The sequence below is a fragment of the Emydura macquarii genome, unplaced genomic scaffold (assembly GCF_026122565.2).
Source record: "Emydura macquarii macquarii isolate MOO-44397 ecotype Brisbane River unplaced genomic scaffold, CSIRO-AGI_Emac_v2 contig_3511, whole genome shotgun sequence".
Taxonomy (NCBI): Eukaryota; Metazoa; Chordata; order Testudines; family Chelidae; genus Emydura; species Emydura macquarii.
Window position 1 is genome coordinate 788,836 of NW_027133648.1, and position 23,342 is coordinate 812,177.

Here is a 23,342-nt window from a genome sequence, read left to right on the forward strand (position 1 = left end):
GCCAGCTGCTTTCCACCAAGTGCCTACTCCCCCCCAGGAGCGGGCCCTACGTTTTTTGTTCCTGGCAGCAGGACCTTACGGCATGGTTTCCCCAAGATCAGAGAGGCCCACTAGGCCCAGCCCATCGGACTGGCGCTAGTGCAGCCCTAGAACTGCCCCCAGCTTATCCCAGCATAGATCATTTAGAAAAACACCCAGGCTTGATTTTAAAATTCTCAGGGATGGAGATGCCAGCAGGACCTTTGGGAAAATGTCCCCCTCCCCCCAGTCAACGTTTACCCCTTATTTCCCGTTACCTTGCACTGAAATGCACTAAACCCCTTTTGTTTGCGTGCGCCCAGTTTGCCCAGTAATCCAGCCTGCACCGTAGCATTGACCCAGCCCCTCATTTACCACCCACCTGTTTCTAGCACCTGCAATAATCTGCTGTTTTCTTCTGGAGCATTTACACAGCATTAGCCCAAGAGCAGGCCCTGTCCCGTGGGCCCTCACCAAAAAAAGCTCCTGTGCACACTGCTTGCCCTGCACAGTTACCTTGTGAGCTCAACCAGTTTGAACCCATTTCATACACACCATGTCGCGTTTGCACTGCGCTGTGGTACCATGTGCACACGCTGGCTGAAAGCTGCTCCCCCACACATCCCCGGCTCTGCTGCGCCCCATCCCAGGCCCAGGGCACTCACAGCTGCGCCTCGCAGGGCGGCAGGGAAGAATCCGGTTTCCTTTCCATAGAAAATAATTTATTGAAATCACAACTATCCATGGATGGGCACAGACGCAGTCAGGCACAGCGATACCATACGGACAGCGAGAATACGTACGCCAGAGACCCCTTCTGCGCAGCCCTGCCCCCCCCCCCAAGGTCTGCTCTCTGCAGGGAGCAGGGGCTGAGGGGCGAGAGGGCGGCATGTGGAGGTAGGGGCCTGGAGAACCCACAGACTAACCACTGCACGCAGGAGCCAAGGGGCTGGGTACGAGCAGAGTCCAGCACCAGGCAGAGCCCCGTGCCCCCCGGCGGCAGCCCTGCACGCTCCCGGACAGACGGCCACACACAGTCCATATGTACAGACTTTACACAAATAAATAAGGGCTATTTACAGACAGGTCTGTGAGCAGCGGCTGGAGCGCCAATGGTTCAAACTCTCCTTGCAGCAGCAGCAGCAGCAGCACCTCCCCACGGTCTGCACTGGATCCTCTCCCTTTGCTGCAGTCTCTAGAGTGGGAACTTGGGCCAGCCCCGCACCCGGCTTGGCCATGCAAGCCAGGCCCCTCCGCAAGACACGGAGCCTGGGACCCTGGCACACGCCTGCTCTGCTCGTCCGTAGCCAGGAGCATTTGGCTTGTTTCTTGTCCCTGCGCGTTGCAGCTGGGAGAGGCTCAGGGGCGGCTGCCCTGCTCCAGCTGCTGGTGCTGGCTGCGCACAGCAAACCTGTTGACGTGCACGGGGATGGGCACCACGATCTTGGGGTTGCGGACGGGCTCGCCGGAGCGGTTGTTGACGTTGCCAGCCTTGATGCGTTTCCACTTGGCGCGGCGGTTCTGGAACCAGATCTTGACCTGCACCTCGCTGAGCTTGAGGGCGTGGGCGATCTGCGAGCGCTCGGTCAGGCTCAGGTACTTCTTGCAGTGGAACTCCTTCTCCAGCTCCAGCAGCTGCTCGCTGGTGAATGCCGTGCGCCTCCGGCGGCTCTTCCCTGGGTTGGAGCCGGGGGGCGCCTGCTCCCCGCCGGAGCTGCTCTTGGGCTTGGGTTTGGGCCCCAGAGAGCTGGCACTGCTCCCATCCAGGAAGCTCTCGTCTTCACTGTCAGCGGCAGAGCTTTCCTCTTCCCTCTCACTGCAGGGAGTCTCAGCCGATTTCACCTCCAGCTTCTCCTCATCAGAGCTGTAGGCCTTCCCATCTGCAGCCAAGACAGAGACAGCATTAGCCAGGGCAGCTGCACGGGTGGAGGGAAGCGAAGCACTGCCTGCTCTGGGAAACCCCAAGAGAAACGTCCTCAGCCCAACGCCCCACAGCTTAGAGCCGTGTCTGTGCCGAGTCCCTGCAGGGAGCCACCAGCACTTCGGGTCTGCTCTGTGTGCACTACAGCTCAGCCCGGCAGTCCCTCCCATTGCCCTTCCCTCTCCCCCCTCCAACCCTGCCATGCAAAGCACCACAGCAGGCACAGGGGAGGCGCTTCCTCCATGCAGCCCACCTGAGAAACCCCCCTGAACACTGAGGGACAATTTCAGCTTTTCATTCCCTCCCTCCCGCGCCCGGAGCAGCTTTGCCTCCTACCTGGACGTCACCACACTACAAGCCAGGCCAGCAGGATGTCAGGCTCACTGGATGAGCCAGTTTGGAACTGGGGGCTCTGAAGCATGTGCGCTTGGGGGCGGGCAGGGGACGTACTTTGGCAGAGCCATTTCCACTGCAGTTACGCCGGCGTCCATGGGCACACAGCGCTCCTGCCAGCAGGACACCTCTGGCTCAGCTACAGGGAAATCAGAACGTGTTGTTTCCCCTTCCCTTCAGACGCCCCAAAGTTCTGTGCTGCCCTGGACGAGACCTGGGTGTGTCCAGGCTCTAGGGATGGCTATTCCAGCCAGGGTTCGCCAACAGTCCCAGAGCAGCTCCCTGAACCTGTCACTAGCACCTCAGCGATGCCCAGGCTGCTCCAGAGACCACCCTCCAGCCGGGCCTTTAGCACGTGCGTGAGCACTGAGCAGAGCGTCTGTCATTTCCATCTCACGGGACAGCTTGACTCATAGAAAGGCAGAGCTCAGGCAGTCGTCACACCCAGCCCACCGCTCTGCGGCAGAACCAAGCAAGCCATCCCCACAGGGGTTTGGCCAATGAACCTGGTCTTAACAACCACCCGTGCGGGGGACGCCACAGCCACCCTTAGAGCTTGTCCCAGAGCTTAGCCGCCCTGAGCATCAGGGCAGAGGCTAGGAAAACTTCTAGGGCTCCCTTGCTGCACAGTAAGCCACTTATTTCTTGGCTTCTCTCCTGCACAGCCGCACCCTGGAAGCTCCATGCGCCACTGGCACGGGATGACGCGTGTACAAAACATCAGTATGCCTCGTGAGGGATCATTGTAAAAGCCCGGCTCTGCTGAACACCAATGTCCTGCTGGAGCGTGTGTGAAGTTATGAAGCATTGCTATATGTGTCACTGCACCGCGTTGTGAGGTTGGGAACACCCACAACCAGTCCTTCAGGGCCAGCAGTGGCATAGGCATGGGCAGCCAGACAGCATTAATGGCTCATCAGCACCCCTCCACTCGCTAGAGACTTGTCAGAAGCAGCACATACCCAACGGAGCATGCCTGATCCCCACATCCCAGCAAAGAGCTTCCCAGCACGCTGGAAGAAAATATAAAAGAGGGGAAGTGACATTAACACTTGGTCTTTCCCCACCCCTGTCCATTTCTACAGCTGGAAGAAAGTCTGGAAGAAAAAGACTTTGAACTGAGGGAGTTTGGCCCCAGACTGGAAAAAGGTCCCATCTGCGCATTGAGGGACAGAAACCTTGTACCAGCTGCCAGGGTGAGACACTGCTCGAGGCAAATCCTGGTTAGTTTGTAGAATTTAGATGGTGAATGTATTTGTATTTCTCAAGTAACCAACGCTGATCGCTATGCTTGTTACTTACAATCACTGAAAAGCGACCGTTCTGTAGTTCGTAAACCTGTTTTATCTTTCACCGCAAACAGTGTTTGGTTGAAGTGCTTAGGAAATCTCAGCTCAGTTTACCAAAGGCTGGTGTGTCTCCTCTGCACACGGAGGGAGTGGCCAATTTAATGAACTTACCCTGTCCAGGCTTCTGACCAGTGCAAAACGGTACAGTTCTGGGGTGCCAGCCTGGGGAGAATTGGCTGGAACCTCCCTCGTGATGGTTCATGCGTGGCTGGGAGATCGTTCATGTAACTCGGTCAGGAGCGTCCCTGCCTGTGGATGGCTGTGCAACTGCAGTCCCTGCCAGGCCCAAGGTTTGCGCTTGACACAGCACCACAGTGCCAGAGGCAGCCCAGGTTAGTGGGGCAGAGGGGTTCACCCTGGGGACCCCCTCACAAGTGGACATGGAGAACAATCAATCCCCATCCTCTTTCTAGCAGCCCTTAACAGGGCTGAAGGCTGGAATCAGGTTTCCCCCTCAGTCATCTTTTCCCAGGACTAAACATACCCAGTTATTTTAACCTTTCCTCATGGGGCAGGTTTTCTAACCCTTTGACCACTTTTGTTGCGCTCCGCTGGACGCTGTCCAATGGATCCACTTCCTGAAGGGTAGCACCCAGAACTGGACATAGGACTCCAGTTGAGGGCTCACAAAGGCCAAGCAGACTGGGACAACTACCTCCCGTGTTTTACATACGATGCTCCTGTGAATACACCCCAGAATGAGATTAGCCTTTGTCACAACTGCATCAGATTGCTGACTCATTAAATCTGTGATCCACTATAACCCCCAGGTGCTCATGTGCATAGTCGGTTATATAATCCAGGAGAAAAAGTCTCTATGGATGGAAAGATGGCTTTGTTTTAATGCGATATTTGTGCAAACAAATCTGTTAAATTCCCATTATCTGAACTTTGTGAATTCTTTCACTGAGCAATAACTGTACTGCAGAGTCTGAGTTGCTGGTAGCACCGGTGGGTGCAGAAACCATCTGCCCTTTGCACGGTAACTAATGAAACCTGTGCAGCTCCACCGGCAGTTCCTATGTGCTAGTGTTTGCAGTTTGTGCGGTGAGTCACCCAATCAGGGAACAGAACCAAAAGCATATGGCACACTTCAAACAGCCAGTGGGGGCTGCAGATACAATCTGAAATGTATTTTTGCCAAGAACTGGAACTTTCAAGCTGGATGTCAGGTTTTCAGCAGGATTTCGGCTAGTGCCATGCCTGGGCAGCTGCAGGCTGGGGCCGTGACAGAGCAGTGACGCTTGCCCGGGCATCCAGGAAAGTCAGCCTGGGTGTGTACCCCCCTCTCTGCAGCTCAGAACAGGGAGTTTCCATCTAAACCCAATTTTTACTCCCCGTGACCTTTCTGGAAAACAATTCCCTTTTGTTCTACAGGAGGGGGTGGGAGGAGGACAACTTTGCGGGAAAGTCTCAGATTCACATTTTAACAAATGGAACTAAAGAAAACCGAAGGGCTCGTTGCTGAATGTCAGGTTTTGCTTTTTGCCCAGTGCTGGCGCCAGGAGATCTGCACCCCCGGCACAGGGCGAGCTCCAGGGAGTCCCGAAATCCTGCCCGAGAAACAGCCTCTGCCAGAGCAGCGCTGGGTCGCGGCCCTGAGACGCTCCACGGATGCAGGACAGAGCTGAGCCTCTGCAGGAGCCAGCTGTGCTGCTCCGGTGCCCAGAGCCGCTCCAGCACAAAGCCACGTGCTCCAGATCAGTGGTTCTCAAACTTCTTAAATGGAGCCCCCCGGGGACCTTTGTCTAACAATCGTGCCCCCCCTTCTCCCAAATCGCACCCCCATTTCCCCCTTCTGAAGGGGGGGCCTTTCAGGAAAAAAACAGGGGGGGGCGCTTCCCATGCTGTAGGCCCTAACAATCACGCCCTCTTACCCCGAACCACCCCCCTTTCAGGAAAAAACAGGGCCGATAGCGCAGGAAGTGGGGAGCGTGGCAGCAGCAGCAGAGGGGAGCAGGGAGCCCCCGTAACAGCGCAGGAAGCGGGGAGCACGGCAGCAGCAGCAGAGGGGAGCAGGGAGCCCCCGTAACAGCGCAGGAAGCGGGGAGCACGGCAGCAGCAGCAGAGGGGAGCAGGGAGCCCCCGTAACAGCGCAGGAAGCGGGGAGCGTGGCAGCAGCAGCAGAGGGGAGCAGGGAGCCCCCGTAACAGTGCAGGAAGCGGGGAGCACAGCAGCAGCAGCAGAGGGGAGCAGGGAGCCCCTGTAACAGCGCAGAAAGCGGGGAGCACGGCAGCAGCTGCAGCAGCAGTGCAAGGGCGGCAGCAGCCCTGGGAGCTGGACCGGCTCTGTCCCCTGCTCCGCGCCCCCATGATCCATCTCATGCCCCCCAGGGGAGCGCACCCCCCACTTTGAGAACCACTGCTCCAGATCACCCAGTACTGACCCTCAGCGACTGTAGCTTCCAGGAACAATGGGTCTGTTGTCTGCAGAGCCAGCCCGGGCTGTGACGCTCTCACCCCAGTCACCTCCTGTCCACACACAAAAGGCGGGGTACGCCCCCCCTTGACACCAGGCTCAGCTGGCCTGGCTGAGGCTAGAGGCTAAAGCACATGTGCTGCTTTCACTCAGCCCGGTCACCTGCCTGCGTTGCAGGGAGGACACAGGCCAGATCACCTGCATGTTGATTGTCCCTCAGTGCCTTCCTGCAGCCACCCCCTGCCCCGCGTGCCCAGAAGGACATACAGCTCACTGGGAAAGAGTGCTAGAGCAGCACAAAATCCCTGGGCTGTATCCCAAGGCAGCCCTGGGACAGGTCACAGCAGCCCTGTGGAGGACGCTCCCTGAGCTCTGGCTCTGCAGCCTGGGTGTTAATCGTTACACTTCCCGGCCAAGGGAGGTTTTATTAAAGGTAATAGATCTACCCCCCACGCACACGCAGCCTGCATACCCCCTGCCAGCTCCGTCCCACGGGACACAACCATCCCCTCCTTGCTTCTCCGTGGGGTTCCCTCTTCTACAGCAGTGCTCCAGCGCTGGGCACGAATTCCAGGGCACGAATCAATGAGCCCTGACATCCGCTTCGCAGTACTACACCACACCTTGTCTACACTGCCGTCACTACAGCTGCACGGCCCTGGGCAGCAGCTGTGCCTCTGCCGCGCCGTGACACACACACTCGCTACAGCGAGGGACAAGGCTTCTCCTGTCACTAACTTAACCCAGCCCCTGAAGAGGCAGTAGCTCGGCTGACGGACGTCTTCCATCCACCGGCTGCTATCTACACAGGGGCTTAGATTGCCTCAACGCTCTCCCTCCCTCGGGTGTGGTTTTTCACATCGCCAGGTGTAGATCAGGCCTCACACCCTGACAAGGCCACCCCAGGTGCCAGGACCTGGTGCCAATCCCCCAGATTAAAGGCAGTGAAGCCAGCCCCTGGAAAGCCCCCCGTCAGCGAGCACAGATGTTTGACATCAGAGAGCTGGAGCCCAGACAGCCCCTGCCCAGGGGGTGCATAAGCACCGATGGGAGCAAACCCACAGCACTTTACACCATTTTTCAGGGACAGGTCTCCATTCCCCTTCCCCCGCCCCCGCTGACAGCCTGGGCTCTTGACCATCACCTACAGGGGCAGCTGCCTGCTATTGCTAGCGTCCCAGCAGTGCAGCTGGGCTGAACAAACCCCTTCTGCGAGGGGCTTGGGTCTCTCCTGGACGCTGCTGCAGGGAGCTGGGACATCGGCCGGGACCATCTGTACATGACACGGGGCTGTCTTGCATCATGGCGCTATGCGCAGAGCAGGCCACGTCAGAGAGCTTGCATACAGCAGAAATGCGGCCAGGACTCTCTGCAGGGACTCTGGGGGTGCTAAGGAGCAGCTGAGTTTGTGGTGCCAGGACAGCAATTTAGCACCCCCCGCCCCATGGAGGTAGGAACCATTACACCATCAGACCTCCGAACATCTCCCATTACCAGCCACCCCTCAGCAACTGGGAGACCCAGCAGCACCATCCCTTCCCCTCCTGCCTGGGGCCATCACAGCTACCGTCCCCCCACAGGCACAGTTCTCCCTTTACCTTGGGGGAGCACCCAGCTCATCCCTGGCTGCCACAGGGACCACCCCAGCGCATGGCTATTCTTACAGAGTAGATGCCATGTGGCTCACGGGGCGGTCAGCTGGATCTCAGCAGCCTGCGAGTCCCAAACCAGCAGTTTCATTGACTGCCTGAGCCTGCACCAGAGCCACTCAGAGTGAGCGCAAGCACCAGGAGGCAGGACAATGGGTGTTGAGGTACCAAGCCCTGGCAGTGCCACCTTTTACACCTGGGCTGAGTCTGTGCTTTGCCGCCTCCCTGACCACCCTTCAGTTGGGCACCACAGCGTCTCCTGCGCCAGGCCAGAGTAAGAGTGCCCCATTGCATCTGAGCCAGCTCTCACACAATGCCACCGACAGGAGCCATGCCAGCCTCTCCCTAAGCCAGACTCAATCCCGGCACCCTCCCACCACCAGCCAGCCTCTCCTTGCTGCTGCGCACAAAAACCTGCTAGTGAGGGAGACCCAGGTTATTTTCTTTCCCTCTATCTCACACCAAGGCCAGGCAGCCCCATACCTCACCCTCTACAATCACATCCCTCAAACAGGCCCCCCTCGCTGCTGTGGGGTGGGACCCAGGACTCCTCCACGAGCCACGTCTCCTCCGCCCTATCCATTCTATGCATCAGAGCCACAGACCCAGCACCTGACTCTGACACAGGCTAGACAGCCTGCCAGCCAGGGGCCCCCAACACAGTCACTATGGAAAGTTACGCAATCCCACGTGCGCTATGGGAACACAGCTCAGACAGGAGGTGTGGGGCTGGGGCGAGAGAGAATGGGGCGCAGCTGTTTGTGGAACCAGAACCCAGTTTCCCCTTTCCAGTCCCAAGGGGCTTAGGTGGAGCTAAGGAGGTTCTCTTTCAGGTTTGTTCCTTCCCACCCTTAACTCTGCCCCTTGGAAGTATGGCTGCACTGCACCTCCACTGAATCGGCTTATGACAAATATGTGATGTTTTCCCAGCCAGGCGGAAACCTACAAACTGGACCAGCCAAAGGATCCGCGTGGTAAAGCTGCAGCCAGTGTTAACACCACCATTCTCCCATGACATGCAGCACAACAAAGCAGCTCAGGAGGCTTCTACAGAGTGTGGCCAAGCAGCCTGGCAGGGTGGGAAATGCTGGTACCAGTGACCCAGGAGGGAGGGAGGTGGGTAGGAAAGGGCTCCAGCCTGCAGTGACAGTGCAGAGAGGAGCGGAGAGAAGATGGCTCTGATAATAACGGGCGTGGGGGGTGTCAGCTCCCCACTTCTGACCTGGTCAGATGGCACAATGGAACAGAACTTACAGAAACCGTTGTGGCTGTTTCCTAGCTTCTAAGGCAAGACGGGACCATTGTGACCAGCCTGCTGCCCTGGATAACATTCCTAGGGATTGTTACATGGAGCAGCTTGTTCTAAAGCACCCTCTGACTCATCAGAACATCCAGGAGCTAATTCAAGGACTGGCAGTAGCTAAGCCACTAACAGTCACCACGATAGAATTCGGTTCCACACCCCAGAGGAGGCCAGGCACCAAGAATGACAGTGACACTAACGAAGGATTGCAACAGAATGAAGCAGCTGTTCAGAAAGGCCCTGGGGTCAGAAGTAAAGGCAGTAAAATCCCTGAAGGAGGCATGGATGCCACTGAAAAAAACCCAAACAAGAAGAGACTCAGAAGGCCTGCGAGCTGCTGAACAAAAGGCAACCAGGGAGGAGAAGAGGAAACCAACAGGGCTAAATGACAGGGTCGACTGGCTACTCAAACCAAACAGAACTCCGTGAAAATCTGACCCTCGTGAGGAGAACAGGAGCCTACATTACAGCAGGCAATGTGTGAGAGGGGAGCTAGAGGGGCTAAGGGGGGTTTTGAAAAGCAAACAGGAAGAGACAGAGCAAAGGATGGCCCAGTGGTTAAGGCCCTAGCCTAGGACATGAGAGACCAGGATTCAGTTCTCTGTTCAGCCGAAGACTTCCTTTGTGACCTCAGGGAAGTCACTGGGCCGCTCTGGGCCTCCGTCCTCCATTTGTGCAATGGGGATAACTGCCTTGTGGCACCCCAGAACTAAACACTACTCTGAAAAGTTTGAGGTGCTAAGGTGATGGGGCCAGAGAAATATCACAGATACAAACGTTAAAAATGTAAAAACAAACAGGATTCCAGGAGCTGGAAGCCTGAAGAGAATTTGTGGGTGCACTGGCTGACCAGGGATTAAAGGGAGTAATCAAGGAAGCCAAGGATATGGCTGAGATGCTAAGCAATTTCTTTGCATCAGTCTCCACTTCTGAGACTGCTGGGCAGATTCTGCCCCTGCCCTGCTCTTTTCTGGCAATGAAGATGTGCTAAGAAGAGGGGCAGAAGCAAAGTGATGGTTTTAAAAAGCCGCGAGTCCCCAGGCCCTGATGCTCCATCCAGGAGTCTGAAGGCATTTGAGTAGGAAGTGTTGAGCTGCTAGCAAAATATGCAACCTCTAAGAGCCACTACCATCCCTAACTGCTGGAGGGTAGCCAGTGCTGTGTTTAAAGGGAGGGTCTTACAGCCCAGGCAGCTTTACAGCGGGACCTGGTAAATCGGATGAAGTGATCATTAAAAATAGTAGATTAAAATCCCCAGTAGATCCCATTAATGAGGGGGTCTAACCAGCACATTTTCTTCAAAGGAAAATCATGTTTTGCTGAGCTCTTTGAATGCTCTGAACATGTCAATGAAGTAAACGGAGCAAAGGGACTGGCTGGCAAGTGAGCTGGATTTTCAAAAGCCTGACGGAGACTAAGGTGAAGAAGTGGAGGTGCTGGAACTGGTGAACAGAGAGCAACAAGTCAGCAGCACAAGATACCCGAGCCCTGAAGTGCCTGAGCTGCTAAGAGAGGATGAAGGGCCGTCAATATTAGCCCCTCCTTGAAAAAATGGGCAAGTCATGATTCTGGGAACTGCAACCAGGGACCCTTGCTTCGCTTTCACCTGCTGCTGAGGGTAATGGACTGATAAAGAGAGGGACTGGAGAGAACAGGCACACGGCTGCCGAAACTTTGGGAAGGGAAATGTATTAGAAAATGCCTCTCTCCTACCCGAATTCGTGGAGCTGTGAGCAAATTGGTGGTTCAAAGAATAGTTTGGATTTTCAGAAGACCTTTGAGGAAGTCACTCACACGATATCGGTAAGAAGCGAAGTAAGGGCAGGATGAGAGCAGAGCTCCAGCCACAGATCAGAAACCAGCTAGGGCAGAACCCAGAGGCGGGGTAAGAGATCAGCCGGACTGGAGCCAGGGCTTAATTGCCAGTGATCTGCAGAGCAGAGCGAGCAGGAGGGGAACCTGCACACGACACAGTTATTCAGGTCAGCTGAAACCCGAGCAGAGTGGGAGAAGTTTGCAGGGCCAGACCCAGGAACGGGCAGCAGACGCACAGATGACATTTAGCCTCGATGAACGTCGGGTAATGCCCCTACACCGAGGGGATTCGCAATCAGCTGCTCGGGAAAGGGACCGAACCGCGTTATCGCCGGCTCAGTGTCCAGCCCTGGTCAGAGAAGCAAATGTAACGTTAGGATGCGGACGGGGCGGGCTAGAGACTCCTACTGCCACTGTAGGAGAGGAGCCAGCAGGTGCAGGGACAGGCAATGACTCAACAGGGGGTCCCAGGGCGGATGGGGCCAGGCTGTTCTCGGCGGTGGCAGGTGACAGAACGAGGAGGAAGGTCTCAGGTTGCAGGGGCAGGTCTAGGTCGGACATTAGGAAAAGGTTTTTCACTAGGAGGGTGGTGAAGCCCTGGCTGGGGCGGTTTAGTTGGGGCTGGTCCTGCTGTGAGCAGGGGTCGGACTAGACACCTCCTGAGGTCCCTGCCAACTCCCCTCCCCCTTCTGTGATTCTGTGACAACTGGGAGAAGCGCGGACAAACCAGGTGTGAAGAGCCTGAAAAGACCGGGCCTGTGCAGAGAGGATGACCAAGAGGGGACAGGAGAGGGACCCAGGCCAGCGACTGAAGCAGACACTGCGCACCCACGAGAGCCCAGATTAGTCAGGCCGTGTCTCCGAGGGGCGGGAGGGAAGCCAGAGATGGCTGCTGTGCTTTCCATCTCGAGATACCTGGCAGGGCCTGGAAGCACCTGGCTCGGACACCAGGAGCAGCCGCCGAGGCACCTGTTTCCCAGCGGAACAAGGGCCCAGCCAGCCCCACCGAGAGGCAGGCAGGTTACAGCGGGTGAGGGGCTCCCCCGGGCTCCGGAGGGATCGGCTGTTCCTGAGGTTGAGACACAAACGCGCCCTCCCTGCGGGGGGCTGGGGCCTGCCCTGGGGCCGGTTATTCCAGCCCTGAGCAGGGGAGCTGCTTCTTGGACACGGGGCCGCCGTCGCGCTCCGGCGGTGCCTGGGTTTCGCCAGCCCCCAGGTTGCGGTTGCTTGGCGCAGGGGGGGCGGCTGTGGGTCCCTCCCCCCTCAGGGGACTGCGACCCTCAGGCTGCCGGGCGCTGGCTGGGCTGCTACGGGAGCGAAGGGGCCAGCTGTCCCGTGCGCCTGGGGCGCCCCGCACCTCGAGACGGCGCCCCGCGGCTCCGGGGAGCAGCACCTCGGAGAGCTCCGCGTCCTGGCGCTTCGCGTGGACCAAGGGGGTTGGGGCGGAGCCCGGCCCCGACCCCGGCCCCGGCCGTTGAGTCCGCCCCACAGCGCGCTGCAGGGCCCGGCTCTGGAGACGGCGGACACGGGACCCGCGCCGGACAGTTCAGCTGAGCCGCGAGCGGCGGCTGCGGGGCTGGCGTCACAGGAGCTTGTTCCACCCCAGACACCCACCTGCAAACCCCGACCCCCCTTCCCGCACAGCCCGACCCCCCTTCCCGCACACCCGACCCCCACCTGCAAACCCCGACACCCCCTTCCCGCACAGCCCGCTCCCACCCGCGCTGCGCACCCCGACACGCCCCCTGCAGGCAACCCCCCATCCCGCCCACCTGCGCCCTCCCCCGACGCCCCCCGCGCCGACACCCCCCAGTCAAACCAAAACGGCCCCAGCAGCCCGGCCCAGGGCAGGGGGCTGGCCCCGCACCCGCACCTGCCGCGGGGAAGGAGTCGGCGGGCGCGGCGGAGAGGGCAACACGCCTCCCGGTAGCTTCCCCCCGCGCAGGTGGGTCACCGCCCCGCCGGGGGCTGCTGGGGCGGGTGTCCCCCCCGCCTGGGCAGCCGGGGCGAAGGGCAGAGCAGGGTCCGTCCCGAGCCCTGCCGGGGGGCTGGAGGCTGCGCGTAGCCTCCGACCCGGGCAGGGGCTGGCACCCACCGCCCCTTCTCCCTAGGGCCCGGGGCCCCCCAGGCCGCCACCAGCCCGGGCGGCTCCCCACCCAGAAGCCGCCGCCCGGGCGGAGCAGCCCGGCCACTCCTGCTCCGGGCCGCTCGAAGGGAACTCGGGCAGCCAGCGCAACTCGGGCCGGGTGGGAGCCACTTGCGGAGGGAGACCCCGGGGCAAGGCGGCAGCCCCGGGGAGGGGCAGCGGGACCCCCGGCTCTGTCACTGTCTCCTGCCCGAGGGGGAAGCTGCCGACCTCCCCTGGCGGTGGGAGCGGCCCTTTCCCAAGCGCAGGCTGCCCCGGGACCCAGAAACCCGGAGTCGGCGCCTCCTCTGGAACAGCCCCCCGCAGGGACGGCCCGCACCCCAGTCCCCGCCGGTTCACAGCTGGGGTTACAGGAGAGCTCCCTCTGCAGGCACTGCCGCCCGGGGGCCTCCGCCGGGAACCCCCGCCCGCCCCATCAGTTTCTTCCCCCCGACACGCGTCTGCTTGCCCCCGAAGACATTTTACCCCCCAACTCCGGCTTCACCAGCCCCGGGCTCTGCCCGCCGCAACCCCCCACCGCTGCCCTATTCCACCCTTGCAGACCTGTTCCCCACGCAGCCCGGCCTCCCCACGGTACAGCTCCCGACTCCACCTGCCCCTCGGGTCACTCTCCCTGCCACCCCCAACCTCGGCTCCACCAGCCCCTCGGGTCACTCTACCCCTGCCGCTCCCCACCCCCAACCCGGGCTCCACCTGCCTCCCGGGTTATTCCCCCCAAACCCCGCCAATCCTCACCCCGTTTCTCTCTGCCCCCTGGGTCCCTCTGCCCCTGAAATCCCCCTCATGCCGGCTCCAGACACCCCCCAATCGCTCCCCGCTACACCGCCGGACCCCCGGTCCCCACTGCAGCTCCCTGCCCCCTCCATCGCCGCCCTAACCTGCCCCCGGGCTCTCTGCCCCCGCTATCTACCCCAGCCCCAGACTCCCACCGCCTCCCAGGACGCTTCCCCCAACACTGGCTGTACCGCCCCTAGGGTCTCTCCCCTCCACAGACCCCTTTCCGCCGTGCCCCCTTGCCCGGGTCTTTCCCCCGTAGCCCCTTTACTCCCTCCAACCCCGGCTCTCCCCTTTCTCTGCGGAGCGCGGATCCTCGTCTCCACCGGCTGCCGGGGGGTCCGCTACCCCGAGGGGGCCGGGACCGCGCGGCGCTTTGCCCGGCCCCAGCGCCCATGGAACAGGGCTGGCGGCTCCGCTCTTGCCCGGCCAGGAGGACGCTCCGGTCCCGGCTGGGCTCCCCGCGGGGGCCCCTGCGTGCTGCGCGGGGCAGAGCCCCCAGCCTGGGACTCGCCCCGCGCCAGAGCCCCGGCTCGCCCGCAGCGCCTGCCCGGGAGGAAGTTCCTCTAGCCCGCACGGGGCGGCGGCGGCGGCGGCGGCGGCGGCCCCGGCTCTTACCTGCCAGGTTGGGGAAAGGGTCCGGGAAGTGCAGCTGCGGCTCCGGCGGCCCCTTGTCCCGCGCCGGGGGCAGCTCCTCCGCCTCCAGGCTCTCGGCGCTGCGCCTGCAGCCCGGCTCGGCGTTGGTGCGCGCAGCCGGCAGCTCCTGCGCCGGGTAGAAGCCGTCGGGGGGCTCGCTGAAGCTGGGCAGCGCCGTGGTCAGCGCCACCATGGAGGGCACGCCCTGGCCCAGGCCGGCGCAGAAGGTGTTGGTCAGGCGGCCGGCGAAGGAGGCCAGCGGGGCGAGCGGGGGGATGCCGGACTGCAGCGGCGCGTGCGAGAGCGCCTGGGGCAGCACCAGCGGCCGGTAGGGCATGAACATGGGGTAGCCGGTGTAGAGCAGGTGCCCGGAGCGCGGCGGCGGGGTCCCGATCAGCGAGTCGATGGAGAAGGCGGCCCCTTGGCCGCTGGGTCTCTGCATGGCGACCGGGCACCGAGCGCTCCCGCGCTCCGCACCGCCCCACGGGTCCCCGCCGCCGCCAACTTGCCAGGCTGCCCAGCAGCTCCGGGGCGCGCGGTGCCCAGCCGGGCTGCGCGGTGCGCTGCGCGGTGCCCGGTGCGCTGCGCGCTGCCCAGCCGGGCTGCCCCTGGGCGCTGCTCCGGGTCCCCGGGTCCCCTCCCGCGATCCGCCCGCTCCCGGCGAGAGCTGCCTGCCCGCTGCCTTCGAGGGCGGAGTGGCGGCGCGCTCTGAGCCTGCTCCGGCAGCCGGGCTCAGCGCGGGGGGGCGGGGGAGGGGGACGCCGGCGAGGGGTGTCGCCCTCCGGACTCATCCATCTTCCTCAAAGTGCGCTTCAGTGCCTCCTTCAGCGCCCGCCCGCCCGGCGGGGGCAGGGGCAGGGGCCGGGGCCGCCCGTTCCCACTGGAGCAGCGCGGCCCCTGGGAAGGCGCCTCCCCCTCCCGCCTAATCAGCTATTATTAATGGAGATTGATGAGCGGTAATTACTGAGGCCGGAGCACAAGGGAGCCGCACAAGGGCGCTTTTGTGGGCTGGGGGCGGACGGGACGGGACGGGACGGGCCGGCGCGGCCAGACAGATGCTTTGCCCGGTCACTGTTCAGACCTGTCTGCGGCGCTTTGGCTGGCAGTGAATTGTCCGGGGGGGGACGGCGGGATATCGGGGGACAGCGGGATAAAGGGGGGCGCCGGGGACAGCGGGATATCGGGGGGGACAGCGGGATAAAGGGGGGCCGCTAGGATAACGGGGGGGACAGCGGGCGGGATATCTGGGGGGGCGCCGGGGACAGCGGGATAAAGGGGGGCGCTGGGATAACGGGGGCGATATCTGGGGGGGCGCCGGGGACAGCGGGATATTGGGGGGCGGCGTGATATCGGGGGGGGCGCCGGGATAACGGGGGGCCAGCGGGGTATCGGGGGGCCAGCGGGATATCGGGGGGCGCCGGGGACAGCGGGATAAAGGGGGGGACTGGGGGATATCGGGGGGCGCCGGGGACAGCGGGATATCGGGGGGCGCTGGGATATCGGGGGGGCGCCGGGGCGCAGCGCCCCGAGTCCTGCAGGCAGCGCAGCACCCGCCGCCCCCACAGAGCCGCTGCCAGCGGGACTCGCCGAACTCCCTCCCGGGCCCGAGGCGAGCCTGGCTCCCCGGGGGAGCCGCTCCCGGGCCGGTCCCAGCAGCACGAGCGGAGGCCGGGCGGGGCGGCTGCAGCGCAGCCCTGGAGAGGCGGCCCGGCCCGGCCCCCCCGTCGCTAAGTGGCGCTGATTGCCCCATTGAGCCGGGAGCTGAGCTCCTGAACCGGCCGCTGATTGCGGGAGGGGCGGGCCCGGGCCCGGCCAGGCTGATTAGCGCGGAGGGGCACGCATGCTAATTACCAGCCGGCAACTGCCAGGGCCGCCGCCTCCCGCCCGGGGAGGAAAGGGGCCCCCCGGCTGCCGGGCTGGGGCTGGGGTCCTCTCACGCCGGGGAGATCCCGTTATCCTCTGCCCCACACACGTGGGGCAGGGAAGGGGTCCGTTATCTACCCCCCAAGACGTTCCCTCTGTTCGCCCTCTCCTCCCCGCCCCCGGGCCTAGGAGGCAACTAGTCTGGGGTCGCTGAGCGGGTCCCTCCCTCGGGGGACGGGGTACTGGGGCCTTTCCTCGTGGGGCCTGCTGCCGCCCAAGCGGCTCTGTGGCAGAGAAAGGGCTGGACTATCCTCACAGGCATTGCACCCGCAAGGGGACCCCCACCCCAGCCCAGCTCAGCCAGTGCAGAGGAGGTGGGCCCCAGGCATGGAGACTGCAGTTCCCAGTCACCAGCTTGCTTCGGGGGAGGTCACTGCCCAGCACCTCCCCCCAATAATCCCCGTCAGAGGGACAGGGAGCCTGGCTTGTCTGCCCCCCCAGCAAAGCACCAGCAGGGGCAGCCAGGGGCTCTCAGTGCACCAGACCCGCAGGGGCTCAGGGCACACCCCCACCTGCCCTAGCTCCCTGGCCCTGTGGAGTTCACTCCCACCCGTGTCTTGTCTCTGGTGCAGCAGCCCTTCCCAGCAGGGGCTGTGGCTCCAGGGGCCCTTGGGCTGTGTCTAGCCCAGACGCTCCTCTCTCCACCCCTGTGCCTACCCCTCATGTACTGATTACACAGCCCCAGAACAAGGATTCCCCCACCCCACCCGTTCCTCCAGCTCTGGGCCCCCCTGCTGCTTGCCCGGCCCAGCCCCAGGCAGGTAGGGAGCTGTTCTGGGTCCTAGCCAGCAGCCCCCAGTTGGCTGCTGCTCTTCCAGCTGCAGGGGATACTTGGAGATCGGCCCAGGCAGACTGTAAGGATGAAGGGAGGGGGGCACTCTCACAGGCCCAGCTCCACGCTGTTGGGTAGAGGAGGGTGGCTTGAGCCTGAGCTGTCTCTGTCCATCAGGGCTGGGAGGCTCAGGCCCAGCTGCAGCATCGACATGCCCCATTGTCTGTGCATTAGCCCAGCCACAACTTATCTGAAGCCTGCTCCTCTCCCGGAGCTCTGCTCTCGCTAAGGTAGCAGCATTGCTATGGCACCAGCACAGAGCATGAGGACCTCCACCCTCCCGCCCCCCACTTACAGGCAGGCAGCTGGCAGCAGGCCCAGGCTGCAAACAGACTCGTGCACAGAGTTTTGGTTTATTTCAACTTTCAAAGAGCCGCGTTTAGGCTTCTTAACAGCCCCCGCTGCCGTCAGAGCCGTGGCCATTCGTTCTTTGCTTTCCACCACGGCTCCAGTTACAAGGAGAGGCCAGCTCCAGCGGTGGGTGACCGGTCTCACTTCAGCCAGTCTGCACTGCACTAATTCCCCTACCACCAGCTCTCGCTGCCCCTGCTACTCAGCTAGGTCTTAGCTCTCCCCAGGAATCACAGCTGGGCCCCTTCACTGAGAGGGGGAGAAGCAGGTCGGACGCAGGCCTGGCTCTGGCTAGGCCCTGCCTTTTCCCTCTGCACTCTCATTGCTGAACCAGCTGCTCCTCGATCTAGGCGGAGCGGGATGAGCATGTGCACGGGTTCGTGTGTTTTGGTGAGGCCTACGCCCAGTGTCAGGCTTCCCCGTCATACCCAGGATCTCCTCGGCCCGGCGGCTGAGAGGGGATGTGCACAACGGGTGAAGCACCAAAGCCCCAGCCTCAGTCTCATGCCCAGCTCAGGCTCTCAGAGCTGCCCGGTGGCACAGAGCCCCTCCGCCTACCTGGGCAAGTGCCAGGACCTAGTCCCCCAGCCAGCACTGCCCGCAGCGGGAAAGGGGTTGGCACCGCCCACCCAAGACCTCACCTCAATCTGTACTGACCTCCGCACTAGCACCAATGCCAGAAGCCCTGCTGCTGCCAGTGCACCATGGTGCAGGGAAGCACTGCCACCCCTCGTCCTCCCCTCCCGGCACCAGCCATCGCGTGCCTGGACAGCTGCCTTGTCTTGAGTGAAGGGCAAAGGAGCACACAGTGCACTCAGAGATGGCTCCACAGCCGATGGCTGTGCCAATAGCCCAGTGCCTATCCTATACACACCATCCACAGTGCTGAGGCAACAAGCCACCCCCCATAGTGAACTCACGGGTCACCGCGGCTAGCATCAGACCTCAACTTCGACGGAAGGCTCTGGTCCTGGCTCCTTCAATGATGAGCCGGAGGAGGAACTTGCCCAGCTGCCCCCATCCATCACCTCGTCCCGACTCCCCTCAGATCCCGGGAGGGAGTCCCTAGAGCAGTGTTTCTCAAATAGTGTGGGTGCCGCGGGCTGAGTTGAAGGGTTCCGCGAAAAAGCGGAACCGTGCCGCCGAAATCAACACAAATCGCGTGCCGCCGAACAGCTGGCAGTGCGCCGCCGAAAACTGCTTACAGAGCGCGCCGCCGAAACGGGGAAGATTTCCTGGACTTGACGGCAGAGGGTATCGCATGGCCACGCAAGGGTGCCGCGGCGAAATATAATTGAGAAACACAGCCCTAGAGTGCCCCTTGAAGTGCCTGCTCTGGCCCACAAGACAGGATGCACCAAGACCCCTGTGTGACCTGGTTTGTTTGACATTGAGCCCACCACTGGCCCCTTCCACGCTGCTTCCTGCACACAACTGCTGCCACAGAACCCAGTGCCACTGGCACCAGCCCGTCACACCACCTACACAAGCCGTGGTCCCACCTCAAACTCCAGCACCCACATCCCTGGCACTAGCTCCAGGACCAGCTTTGCCATGAGCACGGACAGGGGAGCTGGCAGTGGCAGATGAGCAGAGATCCAGGACTCCAGCATGGCTGAGGGTGTGTACACAGATGCACATAACATCCCTACCACCGGGACAGGACCTGTCAAAAACATCACCCCTGCAGTAGTTTCCCCACCAGAAAAGTGCTGCCACTTCCTGGACCCACTGAACAGGACAGCATGCACACTCCTGCTGGAAACTGCTGAGGCTCTCACTCAAAAACTGGATCTTCTGCCAGCCTGCAACTGAATGTTAATAGGATTTCCCTGCCCGTCCGCCAGGGCTTACTGTATCATAATCAGGGCTGGAAGGGACCTCAGGAAATCATCTAGTCCAACGCCCTGCTCAAAGCAGGACCAACCCCCACTAAAGTCACAAGCGGAGTTCCCCAGGGGTCGGTCCTGGGGCCGGTTTTGTTCAACATCTTTATTAATGATCTGGAGGATGGGGTAGATTGTACCCTCAGCAAGTTTGCGGACGACACTAAGCTGGGGGGAGTGGTAGATACGCTGGAGGGTAGGGATAGGATACAGAGTGACCTAAACAAACTGGAGGATTGGGCCAAAAGAAATCTAATCAGGTTCAGCAAGGACAAGTGCAGAGTCCTGCACTTAGGAAGGAAGAATCCCATGCACAGCTATAGACTGGGGACCGACGAGCTAGGCAGCAGCTCTGCAGAAAAGGACCTGGGGGTAAAGGTGGATAAAAAGCTGGATATGAGTCAGCAGTGTGTCCTGGTTGTCAAGAAGGCTAATGGCATATTGGGCTGCATTAGGAGGGGCATTGCCAGCAGGTCACGGGAAGTGATTATTCCCCTCTATTCGGCATTGGTGAGGCCGCATTTAGAATATTGTGTCCAGTTTTGGGCCCCCCACTACAAAAAGGATGTGGAGAAGTTGGAGAGAGTCCAGCGGAGGGCAACCAAAATGATTAGGGGGCTGGAGCACAGGACTTATGAGGAGAGGCTGAGGGAACTGGGCTTGTTTAGTCTGCAAAAGAGAAGAGTGAGGGGGGATTTGATAGCGGCCTTTAACTACCTGAAAGGGGGTTCCAGGGAGGATGGGGCTAGGCTGTTCTCGGTGGTGGCAGATGACAGAACAAGGAGCAACGGTCTCAAGTTGCAGGGCGGGAGGTCTAGGTTGGACATTAGGAAAAAGTTTTTTACTAGGAGGGTGGTGAAGCACTGGAATGGGTTACCTAGGGAGGTGGTGGAATCTCCATCCTTAGAGGTTTTTAAGTTGAGGCTTGACAAAGCCCTGGTTGGGATGATATAGCTGAGGTTAGTCCTGCTTTAAGCAGGGGGTTGGACTAGATGACCTCCTGAGGTCCCTTCCAACTCTAATATTCTATGATTCTAAATCATCCCAGCCAGGGCTTTGTCAAGCCAGGCCTTAAAAATCTCTAAGGATGGAAATTCCAGCACCTCCCCAGGTAACCCATTCCAGTGCTTCACCATCATCCTCACGAAGAAGTTTTTCCTAACGTCCAACCTACACCTGACCCACTGCAACTTGAGACCATTGCTCCTTGTTCTGTCATCTGCCACCACTGAGAACAGCCTAGCCCCATCCTCCCTAGAACCCCCTTCAGGTAGCTGAAGGCTGCTATCAAATCCCCCCTCACTCTTCTCTTCTGCAGCCTAAACAAACCCAGTTCTGTCAGCCTCTCCTCATAAGTCATAGAAGGCAGTCAGTTTAGTCACGCATGACTTGACCTTGGTTAATCCATGACGACTGCTCCTTGCCACCTTCCTCTCCTCCAAGTGCTTCAAAATGGATTCCTTGAGGACCTGCTCTTGAGGTGAGACTGACCAGTCTGTCATTCCCTGGATCCTCCTTCTTCCTTTTTTTAAAGATGGGCGCCATGTTGGCCTTCTTCCAATCATCTGGGACCTTCCCGGGCCCGCTCGCCCAGAGTTTTCAAAGATAATGGCCAATGGCTCTGCAATCACATCAGCCAACTCCCCCAGCTGCATTGCATCTGGCCCCCTGGACTTGTGCATGTAGTTAATTAAATAATTAGGAGCAAGAGAAAGACGAAGGAAAGTATAGAGACTCTACGTAGCGAGGAAGGAGAGCTAACATAGCGTCATGCCAGCTGCAGTGGGTCCTGACCATGAGTGCCTACCTCAGGCTGACTCTCAGAAAACAGCAGATGGCCCAAACTGGTGTGTTCTGTAACTGGAGTTCACCAAGCCCCTGACAAACATGAACTCCTGGATCACTGGATCAGTCTTACCGTGGAGTCATAGGCAGTGCCCTTGGATTTAGTTTGGGGAAAGCAGGGCAGCATTGCCCCACCCAGAGAGGGGCACGGCGTGGGGGGTACACAGGGGTCACATGCCACTGCCACCCCCTGGCCAGCAGGGCTTGCTCTGCTCAGTCTGTGGGAGGGGGACTCTGTCCTTCCCCCGCTGTACCTCCCTTCCTTGCTTCAGTCTGCACTAAAAAGGAATGGGTCCCGCTGCACACCACTATTAATATTAACAAGGGGGAAGGAACACAAGCCACAGCAGGGATGTAATGCTCCCACCAGCGACACAAGAGCATGAGTACCACCCTCACGGCAGACCAGTAAAAACCAGGGCACAAAACGCAAATTAATTATGAGTTCTAAACTTAGATTTCACCAAGTACAAACTCCTCAGACACTTTAACAGCCTTAACACAGAGTCACAGCCAGTCCCCCGGCTGCTCCGTTCTGTCTTACCACTCAGGCAAGCATATCTCTGTGATCGACCAAGAATCACAGCAACATTCAGGCTAATCTGATCCCACAGGACCAGTTACTTACCCCACGTCAATTGTGCTTTAGGTCTCACACCAAAGACAATGCTTGTAGCCAGTTCTATAGTAAAGTATATGAAGATTTAGTAAATAGGAAAAGGAAGTGAGAGTTATTTGCAAGGTTAAAACAAGCAAACATGGACACATGAATGACTTGGGCTTAGGTTTCAAAAGGTAATACAGGCTCTTATAATCAGCAAGCTCTATTTGACCCTTAGGGCTAACCCATGGTAAGCAGCTGGGGATCTCTTGCTTATGCCTGGGAACACCTTGCCCCCAGAGTCCAAGCAGCATAGAAATCTCTTTTGTTTGGAGTTTTATCACCCTCCTGCCATGTGCTCTGAGCTGCAAATTCAGCTGATGGGAGGAGTGCACTGGCATGGCTCATTGTTCTGTCTCCTCCCTGTGACAATAGGAATCTGTAGTCCTTTTGTTGATGAGTCCTCAGTCCAGATGTGGGGGGTTTCCAGTTGTAAGATCCACTTATAGCCTGTCTGGTATTGATGGGTCTCCTCTTTTGGAGGAGCGGAGTGGTAACAATTTCTGTAGAAGACATGCTCCTCACAGTAATTAACATCCCTCTCCTGTATGGGGCTTCACACAGTCAGAGAGGCTCGCAGTGCAACCACTCAGATATTACACTATAATACAGAACACAGATATTACAGTTAACATTAATGGAGGCAGCACCTCCCAAGCTTTCAATAAAGTCTAAAAACTAACACTTATTGTATCAATATTAACCCACGAGTGAGCCAGACAGATTCCAGCTCTGCATCTGTTAAGTGTCCTGCTGAGACGTGGGGACCTTGGCATGAGCTGGCACTTGGCTGGTCAGCATCACAAGGGAAAGAATAGGTTAAAGAATATTAGGTAAATTAGATACATTCAAGTTGGCAGGGCCTGATAAAATTCATCCCAGGGTACTTAAGGAACTAGCTGAAGCAATCCCGGAACCATTATCAATTATCTTAGGGTAGTCACAGAGGATGGATGAGGTCCCAGAGGACAGGGGAAGGGGAAACATAGTACCTATCTTTAAAAAGAGGAACCAGGAGCATCTGTGGAATTAGAAACCAGTCAGTCTAACTTCAATATCTGGAAAGATACCAGAACAAATGATTAAACAACCAATTTGTAAGCACCTAGAGGTTACAAGGAATAGCCAGCATGGATTTGTCAAGCACAAATCATGCCAAACAAACCTAATTTCCTTCTTTGACTGGGTTACTGGCCTAGTTGTAAGCAGGGGACATAGTAGACAGGATATATCTGGATTTTAGTATGGCTTTTGACACAATCCAACATGATATCCTCATAAGCAAGCTAGGGAAGTGCGGTCCAGATGAAATTACAATAAGGCGTGTGCACAACTGGTTGAAATGCTGTAGTCAAAGAGTAGTATCTATAGATTGTTGTCAAACTGGGAGTCCCATAGGGCTCAAGGGGACCAATCCTGGGT

The 23,342-nt window shown here is 59.5% G+C and overlaps 1 protein-coding gene across 1 annotated transcript; it reads right to left on the bottom strand.

The window, feature by feature from the left end:
* Positions 1-1,377: 1,377 nt before the first annotated feature.
* Positions 1,378-14,864, bottom strand: GBX1 (gastrulation brain homeobox 1). The gene is made up of 2 exons (XM_067535676.1): positions 14,405-14,864; positions 1,378-1,898 (listed from the first exon to the last, which is right to left on the bottom strand). Exons 1-2 carry the CDS (start codon positions 14,862-14,864, stop codon positions 1,378-1,380), a joined length of 981 nt encoding a protein of 326 aa, XP_067391777.1.
* Between the last annotated feature and the right edge of the window lie 8,478 nt (positions 14,865-23,342).